This window comes from Ursus maritimus, unplaced genomic scaffold, assembly GCF_017311325.1.
Source record: "Ursus maritimus isolate PB19 unplaced genomic scaffold, ASM1731132v1 scaffold_29, whole genome shotgun sequence".
NCBI classification, from domain to species: Eukaryota; Metazoa; Chordata; class Mammalia; order Carnivora; family Ursidae; genus Ursus; species Ursus maritimus.
In genome coordinates, this window is record NW_024425452.1 from 12,095,468 (window position 1) to 12,113,543 (window position 18,076).

At 43.0% G+C, this 18,076-nt stretch overlaps 1 protein-coding gene across 1 annotated transcript in view; it reads left to right on the forward strand.

Annotated features, from left to right (window-relative positions):
- The window catches only part of LRRC1 (leucine rich repeat containing 1), a 122,906-nt gene that overhangs the window by 60,487 nt on the left and 44,343 nt on the right, over positions 1–18,076 (forward strand). The window contains exon 3 of the mRNA XM_040643587.1: positions 16,489–16,567. Within this exon, the coding sequence (XP_040499521.1) occupies positions 16,489–16,567 (79 nt within the window). The remainder of the gene's footprint in view (positions 1–16,488; positions 16,568–18,076) is intronic.

Sequence of the window (18,076 nt, forward strand, 5' to 3'; positions counted from 1 at the left end):
AGTAAAGGCATCGGATTTCATTATGAAAAGCACAACAAAGCACTTGTGAAGTCTTGACTAGAATGTGTGTCTCACTGAGATCAGGTAGGTTGGAGCAAGAACAGAGTTTTAGCTATTTCTTGAATTTTTGAACCAGCACCAGGCATGTAAGTTACGTGCTGGGAGCTAGAGACCACAGGTCGGTTTAGTGATGGCTCTCAGGGGATTTAGGGTACAAGGCGGAGGGACCAAGGCCATCTGTGATACCAGGACTATGTGAAGAATCTCTGAGGATGCCCGAAGGAGTCTAGGGAGGGAGGGTCTTGATCATTCCGATCATTCCTGGGGAAGGGGATATTGAGAAGGCTTCCCCCAGGGAAGGATGACTCCTAAGCTCTGAGAAACAAGTAGCAGGTAGAGATAAAGTACAGGAAGGATATTTCTGGGCAGACGGAATGGCATGAGTGTGTGTCTGAAGGTTTAAAATAGCCTGATGAATTTGGGAAATGCAAGGTATTACTGGAGTAATGGCAGTGAGATCATGAAGGTTGTGTATGCATGGCTAAGGAATGTTTTCTTGAAAGCTGTGGGGAGCTGTGAAACGGTTTCCAGGAGGGGAGTGGCTCACATCTCACCCTGGCTCTCGCAGGAACATGGAGTTGATGGAGGGCAGCCTGGATGCAGAAGGCCATGTTGGGGATGGAAAGACCGGAGAGGGGAACGGGAAAAAAGGAGATGCCAGCCCAGGCATGCGGGTGACAAGTGGGAAGATTGCTGGATGTGGAGGGGTGGGTGAGGGAGAGGATAAACTCTCCCTTCCCACTGCAGAAGAGATGGGAGACATTAAAGAAAGCTCAGGACTGGAGGGGAAAGATGAATGTATTTGTGGGCATGTGGAGGGTGAAAGGCTTTGGGATATGTCAGTGGAGGTGGTCAGTAAGCAGCTGAGTGTAAGGGTCTGAGGCTTGGGGGAGAAATTTGAGCAGGAGATGAAGGTTTGGGGGTCATTCATGTGTAGGTGATGGTTGAAGCTACGGGCATGAACGAGGTCACTCAGGGAGGGTGGGAGGATATGGTGTTGGAAGGGGGAGATGAGCATGCAGAATATTACTGTGTCAGGGAAGGCAGAGAAGGAGGGCCTCCTGTAAGACTCTAAGAAGGAACAGCAGGAGGATTTGTCAGCCCTGTTGCCTGATGTAGAAAAAGCCCAGCAGGAGAACAGCGAACAGCGCCATCACATTAAGTATCATAGATGGGATTGAGCTTGTGGGATGGAGCTAAAGCTTGCAGATGAATGGATGGAGTTGTCATGGCTGAAGCCATAGGCACAGGCTGTAGAAAGGCAGCACCTTTGCGAGCACCCTTGTTAAAGGACTGCTGAGAAACGGGAGAGCCACAGGAGCTTGACCAAAGGTGGAACCAAAGGCAGGGACGCACATCCAGAAAGACTGCAGCGTAAAATGGGCGGAACAGTCAACAAACGTGGACTGAAAAGTTTCCACTGGTTTTGGCACCTGAGGGGGTCATCTGTGACAACAAAAGTGATGTCAAAAGTGGTTTACAGCACACATTGTTTTTTGTTTTATACTTTTCCCTGGACGCTGAGAGATGAGAGGAAGGCTTGAAAAACACCACCAATCACCATTTCCAGGAGGAAGCAGCAGCTGTCAGTGTTTCCTGCTGGATCTGCCAGTTCTAGGGGATGTGAGCGGTCATGATGGTTCTATATGTCTTGGACAGCTGACTGTGATACAATTAATGGAGGAATTTCCTAACTCTCTGGTTGTAATGTGTACATGTTTGGGAATGAGCTATGCAGGCTTTGCTGCTGCCAGAGAAGCAGACCCAGAAGGCAAAAGGTGGGGGTAACTGGCCACCAATATTCTTCTTCTGGAGTCAGGCCATTAGCTAGGGCTAGGACCAGAGTGGACTCTGGACATTTTAAGCCTGGTTATTCCATATTCAGTATTGAAGACCACAGACAGAGTTCTCTCTGTCCAAGACCCTTTAATAATTGCCTGTACCCTGGTGTTTCCAGGTTTACTTCTCCTTGCGATTTAAAAAAAAAAATTATAAAAGCAGTATACGGTCATTATAAAAACTCGATGGAGGCAGGTAAAGGAAATGTCAACAACTTGCCCTTTCGAAGTACTTCCTGACTTTCCCAGCCCTGGCTGAGGTTGCCAGTGTTGGGTGTCACACGATATTGGTCTTATTTATGATACCTCTCGCAGTCACTGGATTATGGATCATAGTGGGCCAAGACTGTGCCTCCCTTATTCACCTTACTTTCTGACACATAGGTGGTTCCTTAAATAAATGGATAAAGGAACAAATGAATGAATAAGTGAACAAATGAGTGAATCTCTTGGGCTTTAAGTGAATCTCTTAAGGAAGAGCATTGCTTCCATTCCTTCCATTGTAATTTCAGAGAGAAACTGGCTGAGAGGAAAGCACCTATATTTTTGTCACCTTTTGATTTGTAGGAGGGCTTATTTTTTTTTTTTTTAAAGATTTTATTTATTTATTTGACAGAGAGAGAGACAGCCAGCGAGAGAGGGAACACAAGCAGGGGGAGTGGGAGAGGAAGAAGCAGGCTCATAGCAGAAGAGCCTGATGTGGGGCTCGATCCCATAACGCCGGGATCACGCCCTGAGCCGAAGGCAGGCGCTTAACCGCTGTGCCACCCAGGCGCCCCTGTAGGAGGGCTTATTATATGGATGGTACTGTGTGACAAGGGACAGGGTCTGTAGTCCCTTTATCCAGCCTGGAGGTGCACATTTCTTCAATTATGTGAATAAAGTTAATCTATTCAGAAACTGGTAGATGACTGTCAGGGGTGACAAGCTTAGCTCTTCCATGGAATTAGAAGGTGAGATATTTATAATGCATTTTAGGTTCTTAAAAAGGAGAACATCTGAACTTCTGCATTAAGTTCAGACAGTTTGGAAATTTTACTGTGCATTCTGTCTGTGTCAGGCAGTGGGGTGCTATCAGCTATATAGCAGCAGGAGGAATAATTCTGTCCAAGAGATGAGAGGCCACAATACGCCCCCAGAGATGTTCAGACTATGTGGGCAAAACCACATTTATAGGTTTAAAAAAGGGAAGATCAGAATGCCATGCTGATCATCAGACCGCAGAAGAAGGGGCTTTTCGGAATGGTGAGAACAAATATTCCTTCTGTCTCGAAATTTAGACTCCCGATTATGGTCTTCATTCACTTGGAGCAGTGTTTCTCCAGGTGGGCTCGAGACTGCCTCTGTTAGAATCCTTGTTAAAATGGCGTATTTCCACCTTACGTAAGGACTGCACAGTCAGAATTTCCAGGGCCGGATCCCTGGAGTTTGCATTTTAATCTCCAGGAAAACTCATATAAATTTAAACTGGAGCTAGGAGACTAACAGAAGAACCTAAACAGTTCCTGGTGGGGTCAAGATCCCAAATAGCATTCAGGCTAAAGGGATGTCTTTACAATCTGACCTTTCTTAAAGCCTTCAATTAAATCCATAGAATAATGGCTCAAGGACAGGAAATGATTTTTTACCAGTCCAGAAATCAAGCGTCTATTATAAGAACTCGAATTACCCTTCAGCAAAACAAAACAAAACAAAACAAAACAAAACAAATAGTTCCCCATCTTCTAACCCTTTTCATACTAAACTTGGATGTAGGCCTGTGAGGCTTGCTTTAGGATATGGGAATAGAACCACACTTGCCATGATAGCTCATCTTCAGAGTGAGGTTCAGTTGAAATACAGAGTATATTTTATACTGGTCCCTAGGACTGAATTTTCTATAATTCATAGAAACAGCATTGGTTCTGCAAGATTTTCTCAAAACACTGAGTTACGAGAAACACTCAGTATAACTCAAAGAAAGAACTCCAGAACATTTAGCAAGTGTCAGTGCCGGAAGAATTTATATGCATGCCTCATATGATGACTACTTGAAGGGGATAATACCAATTTTAACGTATAAGTTCTGATATGTTTCTTTTTAAGAAGTTAAATGCATAGCATACCTTTTCTGTCAGTTGGCAATTTGTAATTTTTAAGCCTTTAAGCTCTTTTTCTACAGCATTTCTTTGAATCATATAAACATGTTTTTGAGCCCTTTTTAGAATACCTTTTGCACTCTGTTTTCTAGTTTAACTTCTTTTTTTAAAGGCCTACTTTTGGAAAGGTATGCTTGTAGAACAGGTAGAGGGATTTCTTAAAAATTTATTCTACTTAAAAATGGGAAGGAGGCGGTTCCATTAGATTGAAACAGTCCCCCTTTCCATCCTCTCCCCATCTTCAACTGAACAACAAAACAGCTTTCCTTTGTCACGTTGCTGCTGTTTTATGTCCCATTTGAGGGACACAGCCTTCAGCACACACAGTCTTTACACGGTGGCTCTGCTTCAATCTAAGAGCAGAAATAGCTTTATTATGGAGGTAAATTATGGATGGGAGCCACGAGTGATTGTTAGATACACTCTAAAATGACCAGGGCCTCATCATTAGTGGTTCCTAACATGGCTGCATATTAGATTCAGCCCTTTTTAAAGTACTGCCCTAATCCCAGCCCAGGTCGATTTATTGGACTCTCAAGTGATGATTGGCCCCAGGTGGTTCTGACATGTGGTCAGGATTGAGAACCAATTAAGTTACATGCCTCCGTGTTTCTCAGAGGCAGCTTGAAGACCCTCTTTATCTGAATCTCCAGGAGTGTTGCATTAAAAAGGCAGATTCCTTCCCTGGACCCTAGATCTGGTGAAACAGTTGCTGGGGAGTGGGGGGTGCAACCCTATCATCAAGTAAGTGCTCCCAGTGGTTGCTCTGTACTCTGAAAATGCAAATCCCCAGCCTCCGGGGCACTCAGTGGTTTTAGTAGACCTAGGTAGGGATGTGCATCAGAAAAAGATGGTGACAGTCGTTGAGAATCCGGTTTTGGCTCATTTATTTGGGCCACATGGCTTCTCCCTGCCCTTCTGGAAAACTGCATTGTTCACTCCTGGCCCTGCACCCTCTCATCTATTTTGTGTGTTACCCACAGTGATCTGAGGAGTCCAAATGACTCATTCTAGCCTCTCCTTGAGTCTGTCAATTCACAAACACTGTGCCTGGTGTGGGGGTGTGAGAAGAGAACACCAAGTTTAGTAGGATGCTTATTTCGGTTGACAAGAATCACAGATTCTCATGCAAAGATTAAGTATACTTAAAAAGGTAACAAGAGACAGGAAATCAAGCCCATGGAATTCATGCAAAAGAGGGGTCTGACCACAGGCCCTGATTTGCACTTGAGGGGAGGGAGTCTTATGGTCCACGGGAGATGGAGGAGATGTGGGGCAGAGATGAAGACTTAATTTTTGGATCAAGAGCATTCATCCATTGACTTAGAATTTCCCTAGAGAATTTTGATGCATAAATACCAGTCATTGTAATTTTGTTCCTATTAAATAGGAATAATTAAAATAAGCTGCAATTTTAAGTGAATGTTGAAGTAGGGGATGAATACAAATACTGTTTTTCAGTTTTTCGTATTTAGTTGCTGTTACTGTGAGGTTTAAGTAGACATTATTCAGAATTTTGTTCTGGGAGGAGGGCAAGTAAAAAAGAGTGCCAAACTGTCCACGTTTTTTTGGTTTTTTTCCCCTTCCCATTATTCTATGTGAAACCTAACATATACTATTCTGTAATTCTTTTTTACTTTTTGATTAATTTATTTTTATATTTGTGAATTGGGATCTTGTGTCCCAAGACATATTTGTGTTTGCTTAGCCAGAACTCTGCTGGGGAGGAAAAGCTGAGGCGTAAAGGTTATTTTGGTAATCATGGCTGGAATTAGGTGAAAGCCTTCTGGGCTGGGAAAGTTTTTTGGCAGCACAAGTTACCAAGACTCTAAAATAAAACTTTGACAAAGGTCCCTCTGTAGCACCTTCCGTGGGTCTCTCTGCATAGCAGCGCAGAGGGACCCAAGTCTGCCTGTCTGCTCCACATTGTGCCTTTCCAGACACGGGGAAGGCTGCTCAAGCAGGAATTATGCCTTTGTCTACAAGGCGGGCTGCCTCCTGGGTGAGTCTGTGGTGGTTGGAATAATATGATAAATGGGATGATGCCTTTGAAAAAAATTTCCAGTTAGCATTTTTTTTCCCCCTGCACACCCAAGGGAACAGCTGTGGCAGCAAATGCAGGCTTGAATCATGCATTCATATTTAGTCTTGTTTGACAATCCCAGATATTTTTAAGCAGGATCGAGTCAGGCAACCAGCGTTACAGCATTCAAACTGTCTTAATCAGCCAGACTGTTTGGCACACAAGGACCTTGTTTTACCCAAGTAGTAAATAATTCTCAATGAAGCAATATGATGTACCACGTATGCCCAAAGTCACACCATTCAGTATTTTACTACAGCTTGTCAGCATCCCTTTCTACATGCTTGTTCTGTTCACCACTAGTTGTTTCTAACTTGCAGTGTTTGATTTCTATGTTTGGCCAGGTCTTGATCGGTGGTTTTTATACATAACAAGGGCCCTACATTCCATGCCAATATGACCCTCCCATTTTCCTTCTTGCCCTAATGCTGCATTGCCTGCTACATGTATGGTTGATTTTTTGCTGAGAATATTTCATACCGCGATGACTTGTTTCTTTCTTAAGACCATGGACCATGGGATTTTGTCATTTGCCTCTGCTAGGGATAAGCAGCTCTCATCCATTGAGTCGGCTCTCCATTTATGGGCCTTCCTTCTCCCAGGCTCCTCTCCTGTCCCTTCCTCATGGCCAGGGCTCTGAAGTCCACACTCTCCAGGCCTCCCCTCCCTCCCTGCGCTGCCCTCCTTGTTGCCTTCTGGGCACAGATGGGAATGTGCTCCCACAGCTTTCTCCCACTCCCCGTCTGTCTGCCTCCCTGCTTACTCCACAAGTTGTCCAAACAACAAAAATCAAACCCAAACGCATGAACATGAACTTTTCCCTTGACCTTGGTATCTCCCTCAAGCTACAGACCCCTTTTCTCTCCCCCGGGCTTTTTAAAGGCACACTTCCCCAGGTTCTTAGACTTGTAGATTTTTAATGGAGCCTTATGATTTTTTTTTAATGGGATTGTGACACAGGATTGCTCTTTATTTTGATAAGGAAAACGATCAATGTCATTTTAGTAAAGGATAAAGAGGCTTCAACCCTCCAGGCAAGATATAATCTCTGATTAAACAAAGGACAACAGTCCTTTTAAATAAATAAATTTGGCCTCATGATCAGAAAACCTTGTTACCTTTTCCCCAGTTGCCTTGTCTGCCAGTTAGGAATACTGTGTCTCTGACTAGAATTTGGCCCCTACTGCTTTACACTCCCCTGCTCTTTTTCCACAGAAGCCAGTGGATAACGTTGGCTTCTCAACCTTTGTGGTTTGACTTCCCCTCAAACCGCTGTGTGTGTATCCTCTTGAAGGTGACAGCAAATTCCTAATTGCCAAGTCCACCCCTTCCTTACCTGTTGGTTGTCACTTGGACCATCCCTCTTGGTGACACTCTTTGCTCCCTGAGTTCTTGGCTCTGCCCCCTCAGTTCTCTTCCCTCTGCCTGTTGGGTACCCCCTGCCTCATAACAGGAAGTTCACCCTTGCTTACTTTCTCCTCAGACTGTTCATCCACCCCCACCTGCATGGGAAATGCCTGCCAAGTGGTAGATGAGAGTTGCAGGCTTGTGTTTCTACCTCCTCTTTCTCTCCACAGTCACTTCCCCACGCATCTCTTACTCCAGCATGCTTGGAGCTGATCCGATCTGACTGTCCAGATCCTCAGCAGCTGCTTCACGGGCTTCCTCAGCCCTGAGGCAGAGGGACGAGAATTTCAAAGCTCTGCTCTTCTGCAAGTCCGCAGAGCGATCTTGGACAATGTAGTTAATGTTCCGAAGCCTGCTTCTGCATCTGTTACTGGGACTACTCTCTCAGGATTTGTTGTCAGGATTAGAGACGATGCATGCAAAATGCCCTTTGCAGTACCTGGTACATCGTAGGCCCTAAGGATGGCGGCTCTTCTCGTTTGGAGACAGTCCCGTGGTGCAGCAGGGGTTGGAGGGGAGGAGTTCTTTTTCAGAGCCGTAGCTGTCACTTTTCCTGATCTTGAGCCCGTCCCGTTTTTCTCCGAGTGCCTGACTTTCCAGTTGTGGCTAAGGTGGCAGTGACAACTGTTAGGTGACTGATTTCAAAAGAGGCTCCTCTGAGTACCAGGCTGTCAGGTAGCAATTTCAAATCTTCATTGGAAGTAGCGGTATTGTGCTGGAAAATATAAAGTCTCTATGTGGTTGAAAGGAGGGCTATGTGTATGTGTGTATATGTGCTCACATGCACCACCCTGGCGGCCAGCCGGGCGTGTCAGCTCAGCACTGACCAGGGTGAGCCATGGCCCTCATTTTCTTTTTTTTTTTAATTTAACGTTATTTAAATTCAATTAATACCTGTAGGTCACATCTTACACATTTTCCCTTTGTAGACTGGAAATACAAATGTAATTAAACTCTGATGGGCAGTTGTTCATCTTAAACAGTCTTGAAGTGGATGTCGGTGCAGAGTTTAGGCAAGGTTAACCGTCTCTGATGTCCACGTGCGTGCTTGTGAATTGCTGGGTTCCTATTAGGGTTGCCTCTGTCCCAGATTTCTTTGCAGGGCAGTTCACAGGATAGCTTTCTTTGTGTTCGTTCCAGTTGCTTATGCTGCGTTATATTTTCTTCGTCTCTGACTTGGTTTAACATCAGTGATGTGGTATTGAGTTCTTGACAGTTCTTGAGTTCTTGACTTCAAGTCCTTAACAGTTCATGCAGTTACACCATTCTTTGTCTAAGATTGGATACTAATAGGGGCGCCTGGGTGGCTCTCGGTTAAGCATCTGCCTTCAGCTCAGGTCATGATCCCAGGCTCCTGGGATTGAGTCCCGCATGGGGCTCCCTGCTCAGCAGGGGAGTCTGCCTCTTCCTCTGCCTGCTGCCCCCCCTTCTTGTGCTCTCTCCTCTCTCTCTCAAATAAAATCTTTTAAAAGAAATTTTTTAAAAAGATTGGATATTAATAACCAAGACTTATTTAAACACTCGGCTTTTTGTCTTTTGACAGAAGTTCTTGATTACATTTTCCCCCTAGTCTGAGTGTTATGTTGGGGTGAGAGGAAGGCAAGAACACACATGCCCCAGACTCCACAAGTTGATATAAAAAGTGACTCACACTCAAACCAGTCAGTGCCACCTGAGAATTACCTTTTCTCCCCTCTTTTAGTCCTTTCCATTTCTGCACTTTACCAAGTTATCCTGTATATTACCTCATTTTACCTCTTAATAGCCCTGGTTGGTGGGTGAGGCAGATAATCTGAACACCCCACAAGCTCAAAGCAGTGGACGTTTACCTATGTTAAGTGAGGATGCTGGCCCTGGGATCTCTCTTGTGATCCAGGCCTGGTGCGGTGAGTAAGGAAGTCTTGTTGAACGCCTGCCCGTTAAAGACCTGCACTGTCGTAGATGCTGGGAACCCCTGGGAGACATTGTCGGTCTGATCCCTGAGCTAGTTAGTGGAGGACACATCTAGGGGAAGCAAGGTATTGAGTAAATGTTTATCGCTAATCGCCTTTGAGCAGAGTGCTTACAGAGAGAAGTATTGGGCACTGTGGGAGGCCCAGTCTATCTGAGGGGATTCAAGGAAGGTTTAAGAGAAATTTTGTGACACCGTTTTGCCTTTTTGTCAGTGGTGCTGATTAAATTCTTTCTCTTGCCTGGTAGGAGCTATATTAAGCAAGAAATAATGAGGAAACATTTTACTATTATGTTCTTAATCAAATACTAAGTTTCAGTACTGCATCATAACCAAAAGTTGTTCAAGATTAACCATACCAGGGGATTAAATTTAAAGCTGCTTCTTTGTCACTTCCATATTTTTTATGTTATCTTGAAAATGGACTATTTGGTTTTGTTTAATCAGAAGAATTCGGGAAGCAAAAGGTTTGAAGGTGTCCTAAGCTGTCAGATGGGATGGCGCACTGTCTGCCCGGCTGCCTTCTGTTGAGTTTCTCAAGAGTCAGAGGCAGCGCTACGCCGGGCTTTCCACAAGTAGCACACGCCGGCCGCTGTTGGCAGTAGGGCCGTAGGGCTGGGTTTTGCGGTTTCTCTTGACCTCACACATTCTTTCTAGAGATAAGACAAGTTTACGGTGAGGAGCACAGGCTCTGGGGGGAGAAGGCCTAAGTTCAAAGCCTGGCCCTCCTGCTTGCTGGCTGTGTAAACTCGGCCAGGTTCCTCATCCAGAGAATGGAGGCGATCAAGGTGGCCTTCCTAAGTTATGGTGAAGACTCACGGGAGTTAATGTGTGCAAAGTGCTCAGAATCATGCATGACGCTTCTAAGTGCTCAGTACAGGCTCCACAGCCGTGGCTGTGTTTCAGTCACAAGTCTCACAAAGGGTCCTTAGAGTGTAGCACGGCTGCAACCAGGGAAAGAGGCTGCCCCACACGTGGACCAAATCCAGGCCCCTGACCTTGCTAGCACCTTGTACTAATGAAGCGGACACAGCCACCTTGCTGTGGGGCTAGTCGAGCTGATGCAGTAAGTGTAGGTGATTGCTTACAGAGCTTCTTGCCCCACTTTCAAATATGCCCAGAAGTTTAAAATGTTATTCTTTGCAATTTTATAGAAAAGACAAATTAATAGATGAGGGTCATCATTTGATTTATTTTAGTATTCCTCATCTTTTTCAACTTCCTGTGTCTAAATGCTATCAACATGAATTAGATAATCCTAGAGAATAGCTACAAAAATACCCAAGACTTGTTTTGCGTAGCGTTTTATGGTGCTCTGAGTGGAAAGAACCTAGTATTCTCACTTACTAACCTCAGATAGGTCTTGAGCCCAGGAGGAAAAGAGATGGTATTTATATAGAACAAGAAATGCCAGTGAGTAATTGATTTATCCAGAAAGAACTTGTGCAATGTACAGGAGCTGCGGTCAAAACAGGCTGGCTGTGCGCAGTCCTCCATGAAAGGAAATGGCCTGGATGTTTGTAAACTCACACATGCTTAGAAGGAACCTGAGACATCCGTCAGTCCAATCTATCTCCATCATGAGAGCGGTCCCAAAATGACGATAGCTTTTCAGGAAAGGGTGTGGTCCACCATGAGGATTCTGGGCATGTGGGAAGAGAGCCCTCATTCCCCATCGAAGAATGTGGACTAAGCCTCTGTATTTGTGAGGCCAGGGAAGTGGGGAAGGTAGAATCTCAGCTCGATGTGTTACAAATGGATGTCCAGAACAGAATATGAGTGCCAGGAAGGGCAGGGGATGTCTTTTTAAATCACTTTTTAACCAGTGCTATCTCTGGTGAAAGCTGTAGTCTGTCTCGGAAGCCCTGGGGCTAATGGTGCCAGGATTGTTGTCTGCCTGGTGGTGAAGATATTCTGCACTGACAGTTTAGCGGTAATTATCCATTTCCTGTATACAGGCGGTAGTAATGGTCATATTGGTAAACTACAGATCCGCTATTTTTATTTTTTAAGTACAATTACATCTCACTAATTTAAAGCAATTCTGATTCGGAAATAATGATGGCTTAGAGTGGATCCAAATTACAGGTTATCTTAAGAAAGTTATAGGGAAAAGATTATTTTTATAAGCATTCTCAGACATTTTGTAAATATCTAATTTTATGCTATTATTCTTAGACATAGATGAGACAAAGCCAGTTTGAATTGATGAAAAATATGATTAAATTTTTTGTTTGTTTCACCATATTCAGAAGCTTGAGCTAAGGTGGATGTTGGCAAGTAGAAGGTTTGGGGTACATTCCTTGAGTAGATGAAAATCTCATTATTTCTAACAAAATAGATGTTTCTTCAGAAGTTAATTGTTACTGCTTCTCAGATAGTTAAAACAATGGCAAAAGCCCTCTAAATCCTCTCATCTCTATTAATAATGCTACTCTTCTTCCCCGGATTATTTGGCCTTGAATGGAAACCAGTGGTCCTCTCCACTGATCTCCCTCAAATATTAACGAAAGAGGTCAGACAGCGTGCCATGTGCTTTTATTCATGCTACTCTGCTTTATCCTTGGGGCAGCCCTAAGCCGGAGGTGATTATCCCCTTTTTATAGAAGAGGAAACTCCTTAGTCTAACAAATTAATTGTAGATAGCTCAGCCTGGCATTTGGTAATCTGTTATAAGAGATGCTTCAGCCTCTCTACACATACTTCTGTATTGATATTCTGAAGTTCACACCACACTGTCTTTCTCTAGGGCTTACCCTCTCCTCACTGCATTCAGTGTCCCATTCATGCCTGGGTTTCTCCTCTGCTCTTACTTATTTGGTTCAAAGTATAAGTGTCCTTTGTCTAATTTTCTCTCTTCTCTGAACTTGTGTAGCACCGAAGGTATGATGTGCTGGCATTTAATTAAAAAAAATCTGTTGATGACCCATTTTACAGATAAGGAAATTAAGGCACAGGTAGGTTAAGTAGTTTGCCCTCAGGCATAAACCTAGCAAATGCAGAAAACTAGTGCAGATTGCTCTTATGGCTGTTCGGATTTGATGGAAGACAAATTGGATACAGGGCGAGACCATTTAAGAGGATATTCCAGTCATCTAGATGATTGAGGCCTGAACTAAGTTGATAACAATAGGAGTGGACAGAAAAAGATGGCTAGGAACAGTAATTAGAGTATATGAGAAGGATTTGGAAATTGAATGTGAGAATTGGCATGGGGGGAAGGATTCAGATTAGTTTTTAATGAGGTTGGTAGCCTAGGTTTTGTTTAGAAGGTGGTATTTATATATATATATTTTCATATTTTTACTCTCAAACCTCCTCTTTGTCTTGAGCAAAACATTTAAGGATCAAAGGGGATTTCAGCTGGGAATCACCTACAAGCTTTATACTCCCTCTTGTCAGAGATCTGGGACTAAGCAGTTTTTTTTACCAGTAAAATGGAGATAATACTAACCTTCTGGAGATATTTTGTGACTCAAATGAGAGAGCAACTGTTCTTATAGCTTCTCATTCATTCATTTGGCACCTGTGTACTGCTTAAGCTCACTACTGTGTCAGCTTTAGGAAAACAGCAACAGCTAGACTCACAAGGTCTTTCTTTCCAATGAACACAGGATTTAATAAGGAAGATTGACTGCAAACAAAATTATTAGAACTGCCACAGATCTCACAAAGGTGAAGCCTGAGGAAACAGAGAGTGGGGGAATCCAGCCTCATTTTGGGACCCATGGAAGGTGTCCCTGAGGATAGGACATTTTAGCTGGGTATTTAGGGATGAGTAGATGTTTTTTTCCTTGTTTTTTTTTTATTCCAATATTTTTAGCAACCTAAAACAAACCAGTACTCAGGACTCTTCAAACCACACCATTGCTGTCCTTGTCTACAGCTTCTATTTGCACAAGCAAATACTTTCTTTTCCTCAAGTTCAGAACATGCATATGGTGGAAGGCAATGGTCTTGGGAGTCAGGAGACCTGTGTTCTGTTTGCTGATCTGCTGCTTCTCCTGTGTGTATGAGCATGTTATCCTAAGGAGGGAATGCCTTCCTATGAACTAGACGTCTCTGGCAGCTCTGTGTGGACCGAGTTGGCTGTGCTGTTCTCGAGCAGTTGGTTTTGTTACTCTCAGATCTCTGGATTCCAGACCAGCCCTGACCAGACTTTCTCACAGCTGCTTTTCATGTGTTACCTTGGCAGGCCCATCTTCCCAAGCTTCAGGGATGTTTCTAGTGCTCTGGAGAATATTAAAGATGGCTCCTATTGGGCATACCTTTCCTCTTTCTCTGTTTCCTTCCTTTTTTTTTTTTTTTTTTTGGTCTTGGATAGAGCAGCAAGTTGCTGTAAATTGTGTACGTCTGTGTCTGGCTTGATCTTCTTTGGCACTTGTGGGGTAACTGGTGTGACGCGTGCACCTCTTTCCTCAGTCTTGTAAAGACTGCTCACCAAACCCTGATATAGTGGCAGAAGAGGGACTACCGTGGAGTGCACAGGCCAACCAGCACCTTTCAGACCAGAGCAGGCCACGGCGTGTCACTGCTTCACTAGCCTGGATAGCCGTGCTTGTTCTGTGATGGATTTGTGTGTGTTCATTCATTCTTAAGCACAACAGTGCTGTGATGTCAGCATGGGAGGCCCAAGCCCTTAGTGGAATAGGCCTGTAATGATGGGGAAGCCATTTCATCATCCTGAGAGTTACTGTCCACTTTGTACAATGGAAGTTAAAATAATTTATGTTGAGATGAAATAAGGTAATATATCTGAAAGGACCTCCCAGTGTATTTGTACCTCAGGACCCACAAACTGTTGTGTGTTTTTAAAACTCCATTCCAGACTTGAGTATGTGTGCATGTGTGTATAGCTATGATATTTATGAAACTAGGATCATAGTGTTTGTTCTTTACTACCTTATATGACCATGCAAGGCAGAGAATAGCGTAACAAGAATGTTACCACAAATTTAAATGATTTTGGCTTTTAAGTTTGAACTAAAAGCATTTATGTAGCTTCTGATGACTTTGCGGTTGCTGGTCCAGGGCATCCATTTTTCCCCTTATTTCTCCCTTCTCCCTGCCACCCCCACCTGAGAAATATTAGGTATGTTTTGGCTCGGCTTGCATTTGTAGAACTAGTAGAAGAAACAGCATGGGACCAGGAGAACATTTTCTTTTTTAGCCCTTCCTAATGTTAATATGTCCAAAATAAATGTATCCTTGAAATTAGATGCTAGGAAGTAAATCTTTAAAGCCCTAAAAGCTGTAACCCCAGGTTTTGTACCAAAAAAAAAAGAGGAATTTAACAATTTTGGTCATTTCAAAATCACAATATTTAGTGACCAGTACACATAGGGAAAAATATTCAGCCTCATTAGTAATAAAAGGAATATAAAACAAAATATTACCAGACTATTTTTACTAATAATACTAGCAGGGTTTTTGTTGTTTTTGTTGTTGTTTGTTTTAAGAGAGAGAGTGTGGGAGGGGGAGGGGCAGAGAGAGAAGGAGAGCGAGCATCTTAATCTTAAGCAAGCTGCATGCCCAGCGTGGAGCCGGATGCGGGGCTCCATCTCACCACCCTGAGGTCATGACCTGAGCTGAAATCAAGAGTCAGATGCTTAACCGACTGAGCCACCCAAGTGTCCCAGTATTGGCAGTTTTTAAAAGTAAGAGAAAGAAAGGGGGAAGAGAGATGTTGAATTAGGCACCTTGTGCAGGCTGATTGAAGTAAGAATAGGTATAACTTGTCTTCCTCTAAGGCAATTTAATAGTATTTACCGAGGACTGTAGAGTTGTTAATGCCTTCGACACAGTAATTACAATTCTGGGAGCTTAGCCTAAGGAAATAATCAGAAATGAATATAAATATAATTATAACATCAGGAACTTGGAAACAACCTAAATGTCTAACAACGAGGGATTGATTAAATGAAGTATGAAAATATATGCAGTGGGTTTTCTGCCATTAAAAATGGTAAACTGTTTGGACAAACAAAGATGGAAAAAGTTTGTAAAATAATGTACAGTGAAAAACCCAATCAGCATGAATCTAGTATTTTGAAATATCTCTTTATATACACTGTGTGTGTGCATGTGATGACAATGAAAAAAATACATCAGAGTAAATCATTATCTCTAGGCAGTCGAAACGTTAGTGGTTTTTATTTTCTTCTTTGGACTTTTGTGTATTTTCCAAATTGTTACTTTTACACTCAGAAGAAGAAAGCCCACAATTTAAAAATGCATACTCCAAAATACTGTGTACTGATACAACTATGTGAAAATGTAAGGAAAAATAGCTTCATGGGAATTACGACAGAAAGCCATCAGTGACTTTTGACAGGGTGATGGGACTTGGTGGTGGGTTTTTTCCCCCACTTCTATTGAGAAATAATTGACATTCATCACTATATAAGCTGAAGGTGTGTAGTATGATGGTTTGATTTACATGTATCGTGAAGTAGACTCAGCTAACATCCATCATTTCATATAGATACGATAAAAAGGAAAAAAAGGAAAAGAAATTTTCTCCTTGTGATGAGAACCCACAGGATTTACTCCTCTACCAATTTTCAGATATAGTATAGAGCAGTGTGAGCTCTCGTCATCCTGCTGTACATTCCATCCCTACTACTTCTCTGTCTTATAACTGGAGGTTTGTACCAATGACCACCTTCATCCAGTTTTTCAGACCACAAGTCCGATCTCTTTCTGTGTGCTGTTTTTAGGTTTGTTTTTAAGATTCCATATATAAGTGAGTTCCTACATTATTTGTCTTTTTCTGACTTATTTCACTTGGTATAATGCTTTCAAGATCCATCCATCTGTATTGGTTTTTTAATATTTTTTCATTAATGTGCTTCTATTAAGAATATATCTTCTATTAGGAAACCAAATATAAAATAAATGTGGAAAAATACTTTAGAAATCCATGCCACGTTTGAATAGAGGTCCATCTTGAGGATGGTGAAAAGTATTAACAATGGTGGTAAATGATAGATGTTTTCTTTGCTCCTACAGATATTCCTGAAATTCCAGAAAGCATCTCATTCTGCAAAGCACTACAGATAGCTGACTTCAGCGGAAACCCACTGACTAGGTAACCTTTCGGCTTGCTTTGCTGTCTATGGTACTAAGGCTATCCTTTTTGAGGACCAAGCTACGAACACGCCCTGGTCACCCATCGTGGGGGTACCTAGATGGATGGCTCTCTTTATCAAGGATGATTGATCTTCACAGATACTTATTTATAAATGGCACTGTGCAGTTAAAGGCACACTTGTGCTACTGATGGAACATTAAAAGGATATTGGTAGGGGATGAGGGGAGACACAGTGGAGTACACAAACCGGGAATGAGGACGACATTTCTTAAGCCGTGTGAAGCATTGGAGTAGTTCATAAATACCCTCTTGATTATCTTGTCTTGTGGGATAAGACTGAATTCTAAACTCCCAGAGAGCTTACCCTCTAGTTACCCGAGGAGAAGTCCTAATAAGGGATGTTTTTTCCATTCCAGTAATGAAACATATTTACTATCTCAACTTTCCTCCAACTCTCCCTTTAAAACAAACAAACAAAAACTGCCAACACCACTATTTCCTTACTTTAGTAATAGCTGTGAGGATTTCTTTGTTACTCTTCCTCCACGTAGAGCCACCTGTCACTGTTTTACTGCTGATTCCGGTCTTGCTCCTTCTAGTATGACACAGCACACGGCCTGGGCGTACCTGCGTGGCACTGTTGTGAGGCCCTCCTTGTGGCTCCTGGCTGAGTCATGAGGCCACTGATCACTGGAGTCCAGGTACCTGTGTTGCCAGGTTACCTGAATTGTTGTGCACCTGGCAGTGCAGAGAGAGTCCTCAGGAAACGTTCCAGAGGTATCTCTAGGCCAGGTGGGTCCGTATCTATGATTTCTAGACTCTCTAAGCAACCTCAGAAGAAAGGTACACTTCACTCTTCCCTTCTGTTCTTCCTCTTCTTCTTCTTTTTTTTTTTTTTTTAAGGCATATAGGAAAATTGAGATGAGGTTAAGATTTGGGATAAATATCACCCATTGCTTGGGTCTTTCTGGGTATGGAATGCCAGGGAATGTCTATTTAGTGTTGTTTTCCCCATATCTGCTATTTTTAAGAAGTAAATATGTTTTAAAAAATATTTTTTGATTTGCCTCTTTTGAATTTCAGTGACTATGTTACTAACAACATCTGTTTTTATGGAATATAGTAAATGTAGTAAGCTCTAACTCATCACTGCCCTCAAGTATCGTCTCTTTCTTAACCATCGTCTATACAGTTGTCCCTCTTCTTCAAACCTTTCTGTAGCTCCCGTTCCTATGAGGTAAAGTCCTGCTCCTCCAGGTGCTATGCAGCCTCGCCCGGCCTGTATCTGAACTTGGCCTGTCTTTCTACATTCATTGCCCTCGGTTGCCTGTGTCAGATGTCATGCTTGGCTGTTACAGAGTGCTCACAGGTCCTTTGTTTCACTCTCTGCTCTTTCTACGCTCCTGTAAGGTGTACGTTTAGCGTGACGTTTCTTTGGGAATCCTTTGCTTCCTCCCCAGAGTCCTCTCTGCTGGGCTTCTGAAATGTTCTATGCGTACTTTTTTC